General features: G+C 46.4%; 2 protein-coding genes across 2 annotated transcripts in view; one reads left to right on the top strand and one right to left on the bottom strand.

The window, feature by feature from the left end:
- slc38a11 (solute carrier family 38 member 11) overlaps positions 1 to 11633 on the bottom strand; it is a 22682-nt gene extending 11049 nt beyond the window's left edge. The window contains exon 1 of the mRNA XM_042336548.1: positions 11617 to 11633. The gene's annotated coding sequence lies outside the window, so the exon portion shown is untranslated. The remainder of the gene's footprint in view (positions 1 to 11616) is intronic.
- Positions 7217 to 18047, top strand: LOC121849393 (sodium channel protein type 3 subunit alpha-like). Its single transcript, XM_042336251.1, has 3 exons — positions 7217 to 7241; positions 15991 to 16307; positions 17889 to 18047. Exons 2-3 carry the CDS (start codon positions 16044 to 16046, stop codon positions 18045 to 18047), a joined length of 423 nt encoding a protein of 140 aa, XP_042192185.1. The 5' UTR covers positions 7217 to 7241; positions 15991 to 16043.

Genomic DNA, 18047 nt, shown 5'->3' with positions numbered 1-18047 from the left:
ATTCGAAAAAACGCCCCACGACATGACCTATGTCTTGCACAGGACGTTTATATATAAACGATTTACAGAAACAAAATTATAAATGAGTAAAACTGGCTTTATTTCCCCTCCACCCCCACCCCCCACCCCCACCCCCCACCCCACCCCATCTTTAGATTCCTGCTACCATATTTGGTCCTTCAATTAGCCCACAAGCCTCATCACAACAGCGCAAGTGCTATTCTACAATTATACACTAAGAGGTGCAAATCTGCAGGTGAGAATGAACCGGGATTGTAATCAAACTTGGGATTTGTATTCAGATTCTGTGCGTGACTTCGATGCTTTGATACTAAACTATCGCACCGCCTGCAAAATGCAGTCCTTTATACGGTATAATGCTTCTAAAACCACAACCGTTCTAATTGATCGTTTCCTAATTAAAAAGGTGTTCCACAATACGGAAACAAGCAATTTTGTATGGAAAGCAAAGTGAGCAGGAATTTAATCCATACAATTTAACAATTTCTGTCATAAACTTTAAATAACAAGCTCAAACGTTATGAAAGAAAGAAAATACTTTTCTGTGCATAATAATAATAATAATCCTCGCATTTGATATAGCGCTTTTCACGTCGGGAGGACGTCCCAAAGCACTTCACAGAACACACTGTAAAGTGAATTGACTATATTTGTGGGTGAACGCGGCAGCCAATTGCGCACAGCAATGTCCCACAAACAGTCGTAGATTGAAAATGACCAATTTATTATTGTTTTGCGTTTTGGAGGATTATTATTAGGCTCTGTGTGGAGTAAGGAAACTTGCCCAAGGTTTCGCCCTCTGCCTGGGATTGAACTCAGGTCTCTCACTTGCAAAGCAGGTGCTCTAACCACTGAGCTACAGGACTCCACATAATAAAGGACATACATACGGTAAACTGTGTGACTGCGCAAATAATTTTTTTGCAGTAGAGACAACTTTCATCTCATATTTTTCTGTGAATAAACAACAAAAACAACAACGAATGACATTTACACGGCACCTTTCACGTTGGGAGGACGTCCCAAGGCGCTGGACAGTCAGGGATTTGGACCCGAGCTGGGGGTTGGGATCAGGAGGGGTGGAGGGCGGGGAGGGTGGAGGGTAGGAGGCTGACAGAAGGCACAGTTGAAGAGGAAGCTCTTGAGATGGGCCTTGAAGGAGACGAGGGAGCGAAGCGAGCGAGCGAGGCGAAGGGACTGTGAGCTGGAGTTCCAAAGTTTGGGAGCAAAGAGTTCCATTCTTTTGATGCATCATATTATCTATTCTCAGTTCTCTCCAACTGTCATCCTTACTGAAGCCTAATTGTCCCTCCCACTGCCATCTTTATTAAAGCAGCATTCTCCCGCTGATCAACGTCTTGTTTATAACGGCCACGGGAATTTTCGGGTCGCAAAAACGTATTCTTGTGCAAAAATCCTCTTAAATCTCTTGCTAGTTTTATCCTACAAGGGCTGATCACAAAGTTCCAGCCCAAGGGCCATAACTTAGATCAGCCTGGCGTCGTCTAACAGCCTCCAGCAACAATTTTGCTCAATGTAGCCCAGAATGTTTTGAAGGCTCAGTATAAAACTTCTGAAAAAAATTGTTGAACAATGATGCACAGTTCATCATTGATTCATCTAACTTTTTTTAGCAGGTGGGAATAATCCTACTACAACATTAAGTGTTCTCATTTGATCTGGTAAAGGTCTATTAGTCTGTGTTTAATGCACCTTTTACCATAGCGACTGCTCATAAATGTGTGGCAATTTTTTTTAAAAAGCCAATTTAACCAATGAAAGGTCATGAACGAAAAAAAAACTTACTGAAAAAAAATAACCTGCATTTCTGCATTTACAATAACCTACATTCCTGCATTTATGGGGAAACATTTACACAAAAGAACGTCTGAAAACGCTCAGGCAGCCACCTAGGAATTCAAAGGCAGCCAGTTTTAAAAATAATAATAAAAAATAGATAATCATAATAATAATAATGTTGTCACTCAATCCACAATTAGTTGTGGGACACTGCTGTGCACAATTGGCTGCGAAGCGCTTTGAGACGTGATAAGGTGCTATATCAAATGCAAGGATTATTATTATTATAGAGGAATGCCATTTGGACCCTCTGTAGGTTTATCACTGTACACACAAGCGAATGCAAGCCACGCTACTAATATTGTAATTTGAAAATGTACTAGTTTGAGCCTTAGAATTGTGTGCTCCATCACTGCATTTGGATCTTTCCTTTTTCATTCTACTCGGCTGAATAATCGGCTACTTTAGAGTCCTGTGTGGAGTTCCTGTAGCTCAGTGGTTAGAGCACTCGCTTTGCGAGCGAGAGACCTGAGTTCAATTCCAGGCAGAGGGCGAAACTTTGGGCAAGTTTCCTTACTCCACACAGAGCCTAATAATAATCCCTCCAAAACCCAAAGTAATAATAAATTGGTCATTTTCAATCTACGACTGTTTGTGGGACATTGCTGTGCACAATTGGCTGCTGCGTTCACCCACAAATATACAGTCAATTCACTTTACAGTGTCTTCTGTGAAGCGCTTTGGGACGTGAAAAGCGCTATATCAATTGCAAGGATTATTATTATTATTATTATTATTTAGAAGCATCTAAACACATCATTGAAATGGTTTGTGATCCACAGCTCCTAGGATGAAAGTGCCAAATGCTCACAAGGCCTTTCTCACAGATAGTGTATTGGAACGCCAGGCGCTCACATGATTCTGATCGCGTTCCTTTGGGAAAGTGTATCAAAGAGAATTTTGGGCTCAAAACAAGCCACAAATCAAGCCAAGATATGCCAAACATGAGAATCTGTGCTTTTTCCTGTCTCTCCACCGCTTGGAAAGATAAAAGCATCTCTGCGGTTTTCCCTGTGTGCTGTGGGATGCTTATGTATTTCCCACACTTATGACCTGGTTCTATCAGTTCCTATTAGCATCCAAAACATGTGTATAAAACTGGGCTGAAACACTGCACGTTGTGCACCAAGTTTCTGGTTATGCTCCTGATTTAATGAGACTCTAACTCCATGGGTAGGTCCAACAACAACAACAACTACAAAATTACTTATGGAGCGCTTTTCACATCGGGAGGACATCCCAAAGCGCCAACACATGGTAAGTGCACTCCGTTTGCGATTTAACTACCTCTAAACCCAATATGTCCATGGAAAGCCCTGTCTCTGTGGGTCAACTGATTATATTTCTTTTTATTATTATTAAGGGTGTGGGCAGGAGAGTTTGGGATGGAGTTGGAGCTGGTGAGGAAGGCATTTGAAAAGTCAGCTCCAGAGGCTTGAACGAGCATTTGGGCAACACTGGAGGAGAGAGATAATATAATAATAATAACAATAATCCTTGCATTTGACACAGTGCTTATTATGCCCCCAAGACGTCTCAAAGTACTTCACAGAATAAACTGTCAAGTGAATTGATTGTGTATTTTGTGGACGAAACACGGGGCAGCCAATTGGTCACAGCAGCTTCCCACAAACACATTCAGTGCGATTTGTGATATTATTTACAGGGCCCATTTGGGGAGAATTACTGACAAAGTCGTGGTGCAATTCACCGTCACTTGGGCAGTGTAAATGCTGAGATGTGTCGTGCATAAGAAACGTTGTTGAAATGGTTCACATTCCCTTCCAATGAATGGCCAATAAGTTACCCTCTGCTAATGGATATTCCTTATTGCCTGCACATGTTTCCTGTTCAAATGTGCATGATCTAATATTTACCCTTATCAAAATTCATTAGCTACAACTGAGTCCATACACTTAATGGGCCAAGATGCCATTTAAGGTTATTAATCTCGTTTACAAATTATCACAGTCCATAATCCTGGTGTCTGTCTCGTCCCTTCTTTTGAACATTGGGATAATCTATCTTTCCATTCTCAGGTATAATTCAAGGCAATAAAGAGGATTTAGTTAAATAGTAGACTCATGAACTTTGTGCCTTACAAGATTACACTGTTATACCACTGGATTTCCTGTTTTACCTTCTCCCACCAGTATCTTCCTTCTCCAGGGCTCCAGTACAATTTAAATGCTTCATCTCATTAAGCTTCCTCAGTTAAAAACAACAACAAAATACATTTACACGGCGCCTTTCACGTCAGGAGGACATTCCAAGGCACTGGACAGTTACAGATTTAGACCTGAGCTGGGAGTTGGGATCAGGAGGGGTGGAGGGCAGGGAGGGTGAGGGTAGGAGGGTGACCGAAGGCACGCTTGAAGAGGACATTTGTTCACTAGCCTCAGTTATATTGTGAACTTGTAAAAATCTCTGTTCCGAAATGTGCTACAAAAAATAGGCTATCTGCCTTTTTAAAATGTAATTATAATGAATTCCATTGGGGGGATAGAGTCATTCTGTTAAGCAGAAGTGATGATAAGGAAAGCTTGAGTTTCCTGCATAATAATAATCCCTCCAAAACCAAAAACAATAATAAATTGGTCACTTTCAATCTACGACTGTTTGTGGGACATTGCTGTGCGCAATTGGCTGCCGCGTTCGCCCACAAATATACAGTCAATTCACTTTACAGTATATTCTGTGAAGCGCTTTGGGACGTCCTCCCGACGTGAAAAGCGCTATATCAAATGCAAGGATTATTATTATTATAACTGCTGGAGTCTAACCAGCTAAACACACACATAGCTTGGCCATTGAGAGCACAGTCTGGCGAGCCTTCCTGCTGCTTGTCCAGCTCCGACCACCGTACCCCTTAGAGCTTTGGCTCGCAGGGTTAACAGGAGCTGAGTGGGGGTTGGCCGGCCTGCCTCCGCCCACCCCCATCCCCATCCCAGTGACTGGTCTGCCCTTTTCAGGTCCTGCTGATGAGCCAGGCTGGGCTGGGCTGCTGGCTGGGCTGGTGGGGTGGGCTGCGGGCTGGGCTGCTGGCTGGGCTGGTGGGGTGGGGGCTGGGGTGAGGGGTGGGGGGGGCTGGGGGGGTGATGGGGGCTGGGGTGGGGGCTGATGGGGGGCTGGTGGGGTGGGGGGGGGCTGGTGGGGCTGGTGGGGCTGGTGGGGCTGGGGTGGGGGGGCTGGTGGGGGGTCTGGGGTGGGGGGGGCTGGTGGGGTGGGGGCTGGGGTGGGGGGGGCTGGTGGGGTGGGGGGGCTGGGGTGGGGGGGCTGGGTGGGGGGGGGTCTGGGGTGGGGGGGGGTCTGGGGTGGGGGGCTGGTGGGGTGGGGGCTGATGGGGTGGGGTGGGGGGGGCTGGTGGGGTGGGGGCTGATGGGGGCTGGTGGGGTGGGGTGGGGGGGCTGGTGGGGTGGGGTGGGGGGGGCTGGTGGGGTGGGGTGGGGGGGCTGGTGGGGTGGGGGCTGATGGGGGCTGGTGGGGGTGGGGTGGGGGGGGCTGGTGGGTGGGGGGGGCTGTCAGCAGCCGCCAGTGCTCTGGGAGTGATACGAATAGCATTTGTTGTGTTGAAAATGATTGTTCAGACACCAGGACAGGACCACACCATCACCATCACCACACACACTGCCTGTGTGTCACTGCCCCCCCCAGCCCGCCCCCCACCCCCGCCCCCCCCCCCCCCCCCCCCAGCCCCCCCCCCCCCCGGCCCGCCCCCCCCCCCCCAGCCCGCCCCCCCCCCCCCCCCGCCCCCCCCCCCCCCCCCCAGCCCGCCCCCCCCCCCCCGGCCCTGGCCAATGGGGCATTGCTGGACCAGGTTTACACGGTGACAGAGATCGGGCGGATTGATTCTTCACATCGTCTACAACGAAGGGAGACGAGTGTAACCCTCTCCCCCATCATCAACCGCCATCGGTGCTTCACCCCCAGGACTGGGTGGAGGGAGGATCATCAGTGAGGGGTGTGTGAGGGGGGGGTGAGGGGGTGTGTGTGAGGGGGGGGTGAGGGGGTGTGAGGGGGGGGGTGTGAGGGGGGGGTGAGGGGGGTGTGAGGGGTGGGTGAGGGGGGGGTGGGGGGGGGTGTGTGAGGGGGGGGGGTGAGGGGGGTGAGTGAGGGGGGGTGTGAGGGGTGGGTGAGGGGGGGGGTGAGGGGGGGGGTGTGAGGGGGTGAGTATGAGGGGGGGTGAGGGGGGTGTTACGAGAAGAGGAGAGATTTAGCAATGCAATGGCAACGGTCTGATTCACTGTGGACCCACAATCAGTTCTGGACTGAACAGTCATCACTCCGACTTTGCAAATAGAAAGACAAGAGGAGAGGGGGAGAGGAGAGGGGGAGAGGGGAGAGGAGAGGGGAGAGGAGAGAGGAGAGGGGGAGAGGAGAGAGGGAGAGGGGAGAGGAGAGGAGAGAGAGGAGAGGAGAGGGAGAGGGGGGGAGAGGGGAGAGGAGAGGGGGAGAGGAGAGGGGGGAGAGGGGAGGGGGAGAGGAGAGAGGAGAGGGGAGAGAGGAGAGGAGAGGGGAGAGGAGAGGTGGGAGAGAGGAGAGGAGAGGAGGGGAGAGGGGGAGAGGAGAGGGGGAGAGAGGAGAGGAGAGAGGGGAGAGGGGGAGAGGAGAGGGAGAGGGGAGAGGAGAGAGGGGGAGAGGGGGGGAGAGGAGAGGGGGAGAGGGGAGAGGAGAGGGGGAGAGGAGAGGGGAGAGGGGAGAGGGGAGAGGAGAGGGGGAGAGGGGGGAGAGGAGAGGGGGAGAGGGGAGGGGGAGAGGGGGAGAGGAGAGGGGGAGAGGGGAGAGGAGAGAGGGTGAGAGGGGAGAGGAGAGGGGGGAGAGGAGAGGGGGGAGAGGAGAGGGGGAGAGGAGAGGGGGGGAGGAGAGAGGAGAGGGGGGCAGAGGAGAGGGGGGAGAGGAGAGGGGGGAGAGGAGAGGGGGGGAGGAGAGAGGAGAGGGGGAGGGGGGGAGAGGAGAGGGGGAGAGGAGAGAGGAGAGGGGCAGAGGGAGGGGGAGAGGAGAGGGGGAGAGGAGAGGGGGGGAGGAGGAGAAGGGGGGAGAGGAGAGAGGGGGGAGAGGAGAAGGGGGGGACAGGGGGAGAGGGGAGAGGAGAGGAGGAGAAGGGGGGAGAGGAGAGGGGGAGAGGAGAGAGAGGGGGGGAGGGGAGAGGGGAAGCCTTCAGCCATCAGCCGGTGTGCAAACCAGAAGCTCAATCAATCTGTGGTGAAGAGCGACTCTCCGCACAGACACACACACAGACACACACAGACAGACACACACACAGACAGACACACACACAGACACACACACACACACACACAGACAGACACACACACAGACAGACACACACACAGACACACACACACAGACCGGGGGCGATGGTGAGTACACTGTCTGTTTGTACACAGACTGTTCTTCTTTCCAACTGAAAATGTGTTTTAACCGTAACTTTATTTCCATCTATTATTTTCCATCTATTATTTTCCATCTATTATTTTCCATCTATTATTTTCCATCTATTATTTTCCATCAAGTGCGAATGTGTCTACTGGAGAGGAGGAGACGGGAGGAGGTGACCCTCTGATAATAATAGTCACCACTACCAGTTTTTCCAGGAAACAAAAAATGCTTCTGAACTGAGTGGATAGTGATCTGCGGAGCACAGAGTTGGTGGAGAGATGTGAGGGTTTGGGTGGTCCTCGTGTTCAGACCTTTCCAGAATCTTTTTTTGGGGACGTGGGTTGAGCATAGCACCGCTTCCCTGCGGACTGTGGAAGGAATAACACTCACACTCACACTCACACAGAATACACACAGAGTCCAGGAAATAACTACCGATCAGATCAGGTTTACAGCCATCATTGCCACAAAGGACAGTCAGAGGGGATGGTTAGTGCACACACACACACACACACACACACACCAACACACACACACAGCCACACCACACACACACAGCCCCAACACACACACACACACACACAGCCCAAACACACACACACCACCACACCCACACACACACACACACAGCCCCAACACACACACACACAGCCCCAACACCCCCCCCCACACACACACACACCCACAGCCCACACACACAGCCCCAACACACACACACACACACAGCCCCAACACACACACACACAGCCCCAACACACACACACAGCCCAACACACACACACAGCCCCAACACACACACACAGCCCCAACACACACACACACAGCCCCAACACCCCCCCACACACACAGCCCCAACACCCCACCACACACACACACAGCCCCAACACCCCCCCACACACACAGCCCCAACACCCCCCCCCACACACACACCACACAGCCCCAACACCCCCACACACACACACAGCCCCAACACCCCCACACACACACACAGCCCCAACAAACACACACAGCCCCAACACCCCCACACACACACACAGCCCCAACACCCCCCCACACACACACAGCCCCAACACCCCCACACACACACAGCCCCAACACCCCCCCACACACACACACAGCCCCAACACCCCCACACACACACAGCCCCAACACCCCCCCACACACACACAGCCCCAACACCCCCACAAACCAAACTGGCAAAGCCTTTTGGTATTGACTGACGAGATTAGTCTTACATTATATTTCCACACTTGTTAAAATGGTTTAATATCTGTAAAATGGAATCTATGCCATTTCCCCCAAAAAATACTGCACTTGAAAATACATCCAACAACAGCTCAGACAAAGGTTTGGTGATGGCAGTCGATGGTTAGTGCAATACTGAATAAAATCGCCAAACGCTGGTTTCCATTTGGAAACCTCCACACAAAAAGGACAGAGACATTGTGGTGGTTGTGTGTTAATGGTGTAACGTGTTGCACACAGTGTAAGAATAAAAAGAAACGTTCAACTGCGAAAATATTGAAAAATATTCAATCGTCAAATCCAAACTAAAAACTCCCCCTCACTGTGAAAATATATATATATATATATTGCAAACTTAAACATTTTAGACATTTTAGCCTCAGTACAATGTGTGGCACCTGTTTGTGTGATTTTAAGGCAAAGGCAGTAATGAAACATAACACAGACATTGATTTAAATATTATTTTCAAAGTAAACTATGTCGATTACATTCGTCTTATATCAAGTGCTAAATGGGATGTAATAATGGGAGTTTACGATATCATAATTCACGTGGAAGGAAAGAGGTATTTGCATATAAACCTTAGATTATTGCCAGAATAACATAATATAATGATAAAGTCAAGAAATATAACAAGAGTGGAAGCAGCTTTGTTGGCCATGAGGATCTGAAACCAGGGATTGCAGTGTCAACGATACACTTGGACAGTGATACACACGATATTGATTCATTTGGACTTAAAAGTAAATGAAAACAAAAGGGTGTTTCTCTGTATATTGCAACATGTACATTAATATATATATAGTGTGTGTGTAAATGCACATCAGTCTGATACAGATACAGCTACACTATATATATACAACTCTGTGTTTATTCCCTGTATATTGCAACATACACATTATGTCTGTAGTGTGTGTGTGTGTGTGGTGTGATGGCCAGGGAGCTCCCAGGGTGGGGGTGGGGGTGAGGGTGGGGGTGGGGGTGAGGGTGGGGGTGGGGGTGAGGGTGGGGGTGAGGGTGGGGGTGGGGTGGGGTGGGGGTGAGGGTGGGGGTGGGGTGGGGGTGGGGGTGAGGGTGGGGGTGGGGTGGGGGTGAGGGTGGGGGTGAGGGTGGGGTGGGGGTGAGGGTGGGGGTGGGGGGTATGTGAGGGTGGGGGTGGGGGTGGGGTGGGGGGGGGGGGGGGGGGTGAGGGTGGGGGTGGGGGTGAGGGTGGGGGTGTGGGTGAGGGTGGGGGTGGGGGTGAGGGTGGGGTGGGGGTGAGGGTGGGGGTGAGGGTGGGGTGAGGGTGGGGGTGAGGGTGGGGTGGGGGTGAGGGTGGGGGTGAGGTGAGGGTGAGGGTGGGTGTGGGGTGAGGGGGGGTGAGGGTGGGGGTGGGGGTGAGGGTGAGGGTGGAGAGGAGCCCTGTGCTGCAATGGGAAGAGATTGATTCCAATTCCAACAGTATTTGCTCTGTGTTTGCAGGACAGTCAGAGGGTGTGGGTGACGTGCAGAGGCTACTGGTCATGTGTGGGAGAGGGAGGGGGTGGGGGCTGGTGCTGAGGGTGGGGTGGGGTGGGGTGGGAGGAGATGTTGGAGGGAGACAGATGGAGCTGGGACTTGGGGGAAGTCTAACATGGCGACAGCTATCCTGAGCATCAAACCCTGGCCGACGCCTCGCTGCCAAACTGTAAGCTCAGCTCCTTGTGTCTCTGCCAATCTGGCTGAATATTATTAATAAGAAGAAGAATAATAATTTAAAGGAGATCCATTTGTTGTCTGGTGGGGGTGGGGATTGCTGCTGCTGCCTGATCGATACTTAGCTGAGAGGCTTGGCCACTCTGTCTGTCTGTCTGTCTCTCTTTGTGTCTCCCCCACTCTCTGTCTCTGGAGCTTCTGTGTCTGACCAGCCCTGAATCCTCAATATGTCTGTGTGTGTGTGTGTGTCTGTGCCTGTGTGTGGGTGTGTATGTCTGTGTGTGTGTCTGTGCCTGTGTGTGGGTGTGTATGTCTGTGTGTGTGTGTGTCTGTATGTGTATCTGCGTGTGTGTGCCTGTCTGTGTCTGTGTGTGTGTGTATCTATGCCTGTCTGTGTGTCTACCTGTGTGTGTGTGTGTGTTTGTGTGTGTCTGTCTGTATGTGTATCTGTGGGTGTGCCTGTGCCCGTCTGTCTGTGTGTATCTGTGCCTGTCTGTGTCTGTGTGTGTGTCTGCCTGTGTGTGTGCCTGTAGGTGTGTGCCTGTAGGTGTGTGCCTGTGCCTCTCCACAAGTTTCAGAAATAGGGCTTGCTTAATGCTAAATACTACACTGTTGACCGAGGATGATGGGTGCCCAGTAAATGTGGGTGAGAGGGTGCTGCTAAACAATCTTATTCCTTCTGTTTTGTGGCTGAGAATGATCCTCTTCAATTGGGATTAGACTCCCTTCGGGAGGCGATGCGGTGACTGGTTTGATGTCGGGTTGTTTTTGAAGCTGGCGAAAACAGCAATGTGCCATTCCTCCCCAGATAGATCTCTTTGATTCAGTTGTCTCCAATATGGAAGACGCGTTTCCTCAGGCAGTCGCTAGGTAATGGTTTATTTTTGTGGCTGTGGTTTATCGTGGCTGTATGGAGTGTGCTTGGCTTACTGCTGTGCTGAAATCACAGCATTTCCCTCTCGTTTTGTGTGACTTTTTGAACCAGTATTGAACCAGTTTCCATTCATAAAACTTGGAGCAGAGACCAAGGGGAGACAGATAAGACCCCGCACTAAAAATCTTCAGGATTTCTTAATTATCCGAGCATCCCATCAGTGTTGCTACAATCAAACTGTGGGTGACTGTAAACAATTCAAATCTTTTATGTATGGTGGCCTTCAAAGATGTGTTTTGTCAGAGTTGCGTGTCTTCACACGGAATTAGGAATATAAACGTCTTCAATATAGTAACAGATCTCGAAACGCGTGCAGTAATAATAATAATAATAATAATAATCCTTGCACTCTCAAAGGGATTCACAGATTATACTGTAAAGCGAATTGACTGTATATTTTGTGGACTAATATAATGTGTAAAGTTATAATTGTATTATTATGTGTGGTCACTGAGGGCAATTTGCTTTTTTAAAAAATACCTGATAGTGTTAATACCCTTACCTTATTTTCCTTAGCCGAGGAATTATTCTGTACATTGCTTCATGTTAAAATCATCACATTTTATATGCAGTCATCGACCACACTGTGATGCCGAGAGAATTTTCTAGCACAGCCAGCTTCGTACAACACACATGACTAGGTTTCCAACCAAACAATGTTGTACTACTGGCTTTTATCCAGGGAAAATATTTAGTAATATATTTTATTTAATATATATAATCAACAGGCAACTCACACCATAGTCATGTATGTATTAAACAAAAAGGTACATTTAAGAGGGAAAGAATAATTGTTCGACTGTCATGAAATATTATACATCCGTAAAAGTATTACAGGGCCGATTATTACTAATTGCACCTAATACCTGCACAAGATTTCCAGTATGATATTAATAGTTTTAATGTCCTCCCGACATGAAAGGCGCTCTACAAATGTCTTTTTGTTGTTGCTCAAACTAACATTTTGTTATTAACACATAAGTCTTACAATTTCTCCCCCCAAAATGAAATAGCTCAACTTCTAACTTTATTTTTGGAAAACTAACAAAATGTGTTAATAATCCTTGAAATATAGATGTATAGATATAACACTAATAATAATAATAGATATAATATAGATATAACACGGATAGCCATGAAATATGGTCTGAGGAAATATCAAATGCAAGGATTAACATTATTACTATTATTAAAACATTGCGTTCCAAAACCCCCAAAAAACCAAAGAGCAACTGGTGTTATTTATTTTTGTGCCCATAAGATGAAATTGTTTTTTTGAATTCCCTGAGATATATTTCCAGTTTTGTCCCATTTCTGGTGGAATTATCTGCATAGAAAGGGGTGGGATGGAGTACCAGTGAAACCGTCATATAACGTTACGGTTGACACAAGGCTTTGGTCCGCTGTAGGCAGGAAAGGAGAACTTGACCCGGTCAAGAAAGGGATCGGAATAGGGGAAGAATAATGAGAAGACAGGAGAGTTTGAGGAATGGAGTTGGCTAGAATCGGTGCCAGCCTGGTAGTAAGATGGAGAAGTTCAGGTCTCAAAAGAGAAAGGGTCTGTGGAGAAGGACAAAGTGGGATGGAGACCTTTCAAAGTTAGAGCGAGAGTAAGTGTCAGGTCAGGAAAAGTGATGGGATGGAGCGGGCAGACCTGGGAAGTGCTACAAAACTTCCGTGGATTCTAATGGCAGATGGATGGCTCCCACCACAACAATTAGACTCCAGTGGAGCATCAGTGGTTCAGGACACAGTCCAACAAGCCAGTAGTTCATAAAATTACAAACTATTGCAGGGAAAATAAAATAAGGTAGTCTTATTTATCTTCTACGATTAACAATGAGAAGACCGTTAAGTCAATAAGACACTTAAATATTTACAGCTCAGAGTTAGCCCTATAACAACAACAAATTACATTTGTGTAGCACCTTTCATGTTAGGAGGGCTTCACAAGGACTGGACAGTCAGGGATTTGGATATGCACACATATATATATTTACAGTACATACCCAGCTTACTACAAACCACAGCCTCTTATCAGGGAGTTTCCTCTGTTAACAACAGCAACAACAACAAAATTACATCTGTATAGCACCTTTCACATTGGGAGAACGTCCCAAGTCGCTGGACAGACAGAGTTTCGGACCCATGGTGTAAAAGCAGCAATCGGGTTCAAATGCCAATCATATTTAGATGTTGAACTGTGGAGATATGAATAACTCTTGTGTTTCATTAGGCTGATGGACCGATTTATTTGCTCTGCAATTATAAAGCCACTGATCGAAAGAATGTTATCCTGAGATAGGACTCGGTGGCAATGCTTGAAAATTGTTGTCGGTAACTGACCAACAAACACATTACACACACCTCTCAAAGCGTGATGTGGGCAATTAATTGACTGTTAGGGAAATCGCCTGTACCTGAAGTCCCGTTACTTAGCGGTTAGAGCACTCCCCTCGCAAGCGAGAGGACCTGGGTTCAATTCCCGGGCAGGGCGAAACCTTGGGCAAGTTTCCTTACTCCACACGCCTCTGTTTCCCAGCAGTCAGTAGGAACCTGGGTGTTAGTCGATTGGCAGATTGCTTTCTCGGGGGCAATAATCCCTTCAAAAATAATAATAATAATAATCAATCCATGACTGTTTGTGGGACGCTGCTGTGCACAATTGGCTGCTGTGTTTCACCCCCAAAGTGTACAGTCAGTTCACCTTACAGGATATTCTGTGAAACGCTTTGAGACATCTCGAAAAGTGATAAGGCGCTGTATCAAATGCAAAGATTATTGTGTATATTATTATCTCCAGGTCAGCACTGAAAGGGGACAGAGCTGTTTATCAGTGGCAGGTTGACAAACACAAGATGCTCATTTCAACGAGTGCTAAAACCTGCACTGGGGGATTTTCATGTAGGGTAAAAGCAGAATGTAAATTTGCCAAATTGGCTCAGCTCATAGTTTGTCCCAATCTCACAGGGTTCAGCCCGGCTTCATGTCTCACTGAATTATTCATTCGTTATCAGGCCATTTTCTGTTCTGCACGCACTGTTTGGTGTTTGTTTCTCTTCAAAAGAGAAATATGTCGCTTTTTTGCTCCACACAAATATGACGCTATTTTAATATCCAGGGTCATGATACCATTACAATCTCTGATAAGTCTTAAAGAAATGGTGATATTTATGTTGTGTTTTAGATAACAGGGTAGATATCGTGACTGTGTATATAAAAAGAATGCAAACAGAAAGTGTGTTTGTGCAACCGATCTGATGTGTAGAATCAAGTATATTTGGTGGATGAGTGAAAAACAAATCCCCGTTTCACCACACATCATTGTATGTGTGTGTGCTGTCAGACCACACCCCATGTAATGGAGTTGCTTTGAGCTGCCGAATGTGATCCAGACTAGATTCTAGTTCAGTGTAAACTCTTGGACATGTTTTATTGTGTTTTGCAGCAGTTTTTTTTTAAAAAAAATTTATTTTCCCGAATGCAGATGCATTTTCGTTAATTTTTTTTTGCAAATGTTGTCCAATAAAAGAAATGTTTCCGGCCTGATTGGAAATTAAACTGCTCACATGGTTTAAGTGCTTGATAATTCCAGTTACGTGGAGAGGATGTATCATCTATCTAATGCATCATCTATTGCCATCGCAGGCTGCCAGGAAGCCCATCAGCTTCAGGACAAATAAATAAAGCAGATTTTTTTTAATGTGTGTGGTGAAGTGGAGCCCATAATATGTATTATAGAGTAGTTTAGAATAAAGCCATTAAATCACTGATAAATCATTTATCAAATGGTCAAAGCAGGTTCAAAACCTTGCGGAACAAGACGTTTGTCCAGCAACAACAACAGCAGCAACATAGACACACATATAATCAGAATTTTGGTTTGCTTTTAGTTTGGTTCGAAAATGAGGTGTGGTGTGATCACAGCTCGTGGCAATTAGGTTGGTATTGTCGGTACGGGATTAGGCCTTTTGAGCAGTGAGGTGTAGAGGAATGATGAGATAGAAACGACTCAGTAAAACTCGCATAAATCTGATCTATATAAATCATATATTTGCCTAAGTTGTACATCTTCCCAAGTTCCCATTGGATTTCCTATCATTTATAAGTTTCACATAACTCATGCTTTGCACAAGTCCTGTAGCTTTGTGGTTAGAGCATCTGAGTTTGATTCCCGGGCAGGGCGAAACTGTAGGCAAGTTTCCTTAAGTAATCACTTAAAAAAAAGGCAGCCAGTAGCTCACTGCAGTGTCCCACAAACAGCCGTGGATTGAGTGACCAAATTATTATTTTTGAAGGGATTATTACCCCCGGAAAAGCGATCCGCCAATCAACTAACAATCAGGTTCCTACTTACTCTTTTGTCGTTCCCATGACACCTCTCTTCCTTCAGAGTGGCTTCTGTATTCCATTAAATGTAGTTTTCAGTCATCTCTTCGTAGCTTTTCCACATCCCCTTCTGCGATGAAAGAGGCTTCAGAAGTCCATAACCACATCTATCACATTCCATTTCCTCACCATCAATTTACCCTCTCTTCAGGCTGTATCCTTCTGTTTGCTTCTTCAGAACAAGAGTGTATAAAAATAATAATAATTTGGTCACTCGATCCATGACTGTTTGTGGGACGCTGCTATGAGCAATTGGCTGCTGCATTTCGCCCACAAAATATACAGTCACTACATTTTACAGTATATTCTGTGAAGCGCTTTGAGACGTCTCAAAGACGTGATAAGGCGCTGTATCAAATACAAGGATTATTATTCTTGTAATACACTGTAAAGTGAATTGACTGTAGATTTTGTGGGCGAAACGACTGGTTGTTCTTTCAGTACGAATATTATTTTTCTATGAATTATTGTGTGTGTTTTGACGTAGCGCCTTCTTCTGCAAGAGGCTAGACGTTGAGACCGAAGGTGCACGATGAAAAGATGGCGCAGTCGCTGCTTGTACCACCAGGACCACACAGCCTGCGCCTGTTTACCCAGGAATCTCTCGCAGCTATCGAGAGTCGCATTGCAGAGGAGGTGGCCAAGAAACCCAAGAGCCATCGGGACGACGATGATGAAAATGGCCCAAAGCCAAATAGTGACTTGGAAGCTGGCAAATCACTACCATTTATTTACGGTGACTTACCTTCAGCGATGGTTTCTGAACCTTTGGAAGACCTGGATGCATTTTATAGCACGACAAAAGTGAGTGTTTGGATTCCTTTCTAAACCAGTAAATGCCCATCTTATCTCACTCTACGGTTAAGATAATTTACGGGACCCGACAAGGTCAAATGATAAACCGAAGAGGAAAAACAAAGGACAGATAAGCACGGATGCCATGTTTGTGAGACATTTGATTTGAAGAAAAGTGGCAATTTCTAGAGAAAGTCTTAATTAAGGATGATGAGGGAGGCAGCCTGGTTTAATGAAGCACAGAGGCAAAATGGCTGCCATGAAGTTACTTCTTGCAGGAGGTGAAAGTGAGCTGTGTGTTATTTTGGGCCGATCACAGTGGGTCAGTTTGTGCAATTTTATTATCAAGTTGAATATCGTGTTTGTTAACCGTCGTTGTTTTCTGTTGTTTAAGTGTAATATTTAAGTGTAAAGTCCTCAATCTTAAGATTGGAAATATTGTCATTGTGGAAAATGGGTGATTTGGTTTGTAGTCTGACCCAATACAATCACTGGGACCTCTTTAAGGTTTGAAATGGTTTCAAAACCGGAGGCTGGACACGGTACAAATTGTCACTTTGTGAAAGTGTTTCTGTGAGTTTCAAGAGTTCGAGAAATGATAGATATCTATAAATGTTCTGCCTTTGGGATTCGGGTGAAATGTGCAATTGTCCAAGAGTTTTTTTTTGATAAGCAGAAGATTTTTTTTAGGGGGCAGGACGGGATCTGGAAATCTCCCGGATGGAATTTTTTATAAAATGGGGTCTAGATACGTATAAGATAGGCTTTCGCTGTGTAATCTACGTTTGTCAACATTTGTGTGAGAAATCTGAGCAGTAGGTGTGGCCTGCAAGGAAATTATACAGAGAAATGGTGATTACTTTCCACAGAACCATAAATATGATTACTGGTGATAGCGTAAAATTTCACAGAATCATAGAATTATACAGCACAGAATTATTCAGCTCATCGTGTCTGTGTCGGCTCTTTTAAAAGAGCCTCCATTCAATCCCACTCACCTGCTCTCTCCCCATAGCCCTGCAAACTTGTCCTCCCCAAGTTTTCTATTCGCATAAGAAAACCTGACAATGTCTTTAAATGTGTAGTAAAACCCACTGCGCAGTGTAGTTGTGTATTAAGCGCACAATATGTTTATACATTTATGTCCGAATCCATTTTATTTGGTGATGTTAATTATTAGGTTAGATTTTGACTTATTTGACCTTAGCGTAACGTGTGTTTGTCAATTATTGGAGCATTGCATGTGCAGTAACGTACCTAGCAACAAGGATAGTCCATTCAGCCCCTTGAGCCTGTTCTGCCATTCTGTAAGATCATGGCTGATCTGTACCTGAACTCCAATTACTCTCTCTTGCCCCATCCCATATCCCTTAATACCCTGACCTAACAAACATCTATTCAGGTATCTAACATGGAACAGTCAGTGCGAGAAATGTCTTGAAAAATAAGGTATGAAATTGAATGTCGTTGCTGTTCCAGATTTTCTTGGAGAACATGATAGAATAATGTATATAAATATGTATTTTGCTGCTTACTATATGGATGTAGATGAACCTTCTAATCATGCACTCTATGTTTTTTCTCTTACAGACCTTTATAGTATTGAACAAAGGGAAGGCAATCTTCCGATTTAGCGCCAGTCCTGCCTTGTACATTTTAAGTCCTTTCAATCCTTTAAGGAGAACAGCTATTAAGATTTTGGTACATTCATATCCTTTCACTAGTGCGTGTTTTTTCAATATCTGTTAA

This window comes from Callorhinchus milii, unplaced genomic scaffold (genome assembly GCF_018977255.1).
Source record: "Callorhinchus milii isolate IMCB2004 unplaced genomic scaffold, IMCB_Cmil_1.0 Scaffold6, whole genome shotgun sequence".
NCBI classification, from domain to species: Eukaryota; Metazoa; Chordata; class Chondrichthyes; order Chimaeriformes; family Callorhinchidae; genus Callorhinchus; species Callorhinchus milii.
This window is presented reverse-complemented; position numbering and strand designations above follow the sequence as displayed.

Excerpts from the sequence above, each read along its gene's own strand:
- LOC121849393 (XM_042336251.1), top strand. The coding sequence starts at position 16,044 with ATGGCGCAGTCGCTGCTTGTACCACCAGGACCACACAGCCTGCGCCTG. Across the intron at positions 16,308-17,888 it reads CATTTTATAGCACGACAAAA|ACCTTTATAGTATTGAACAA; the intron begins GTGAGTGTTTGG and ends TTTCTCTTACAG.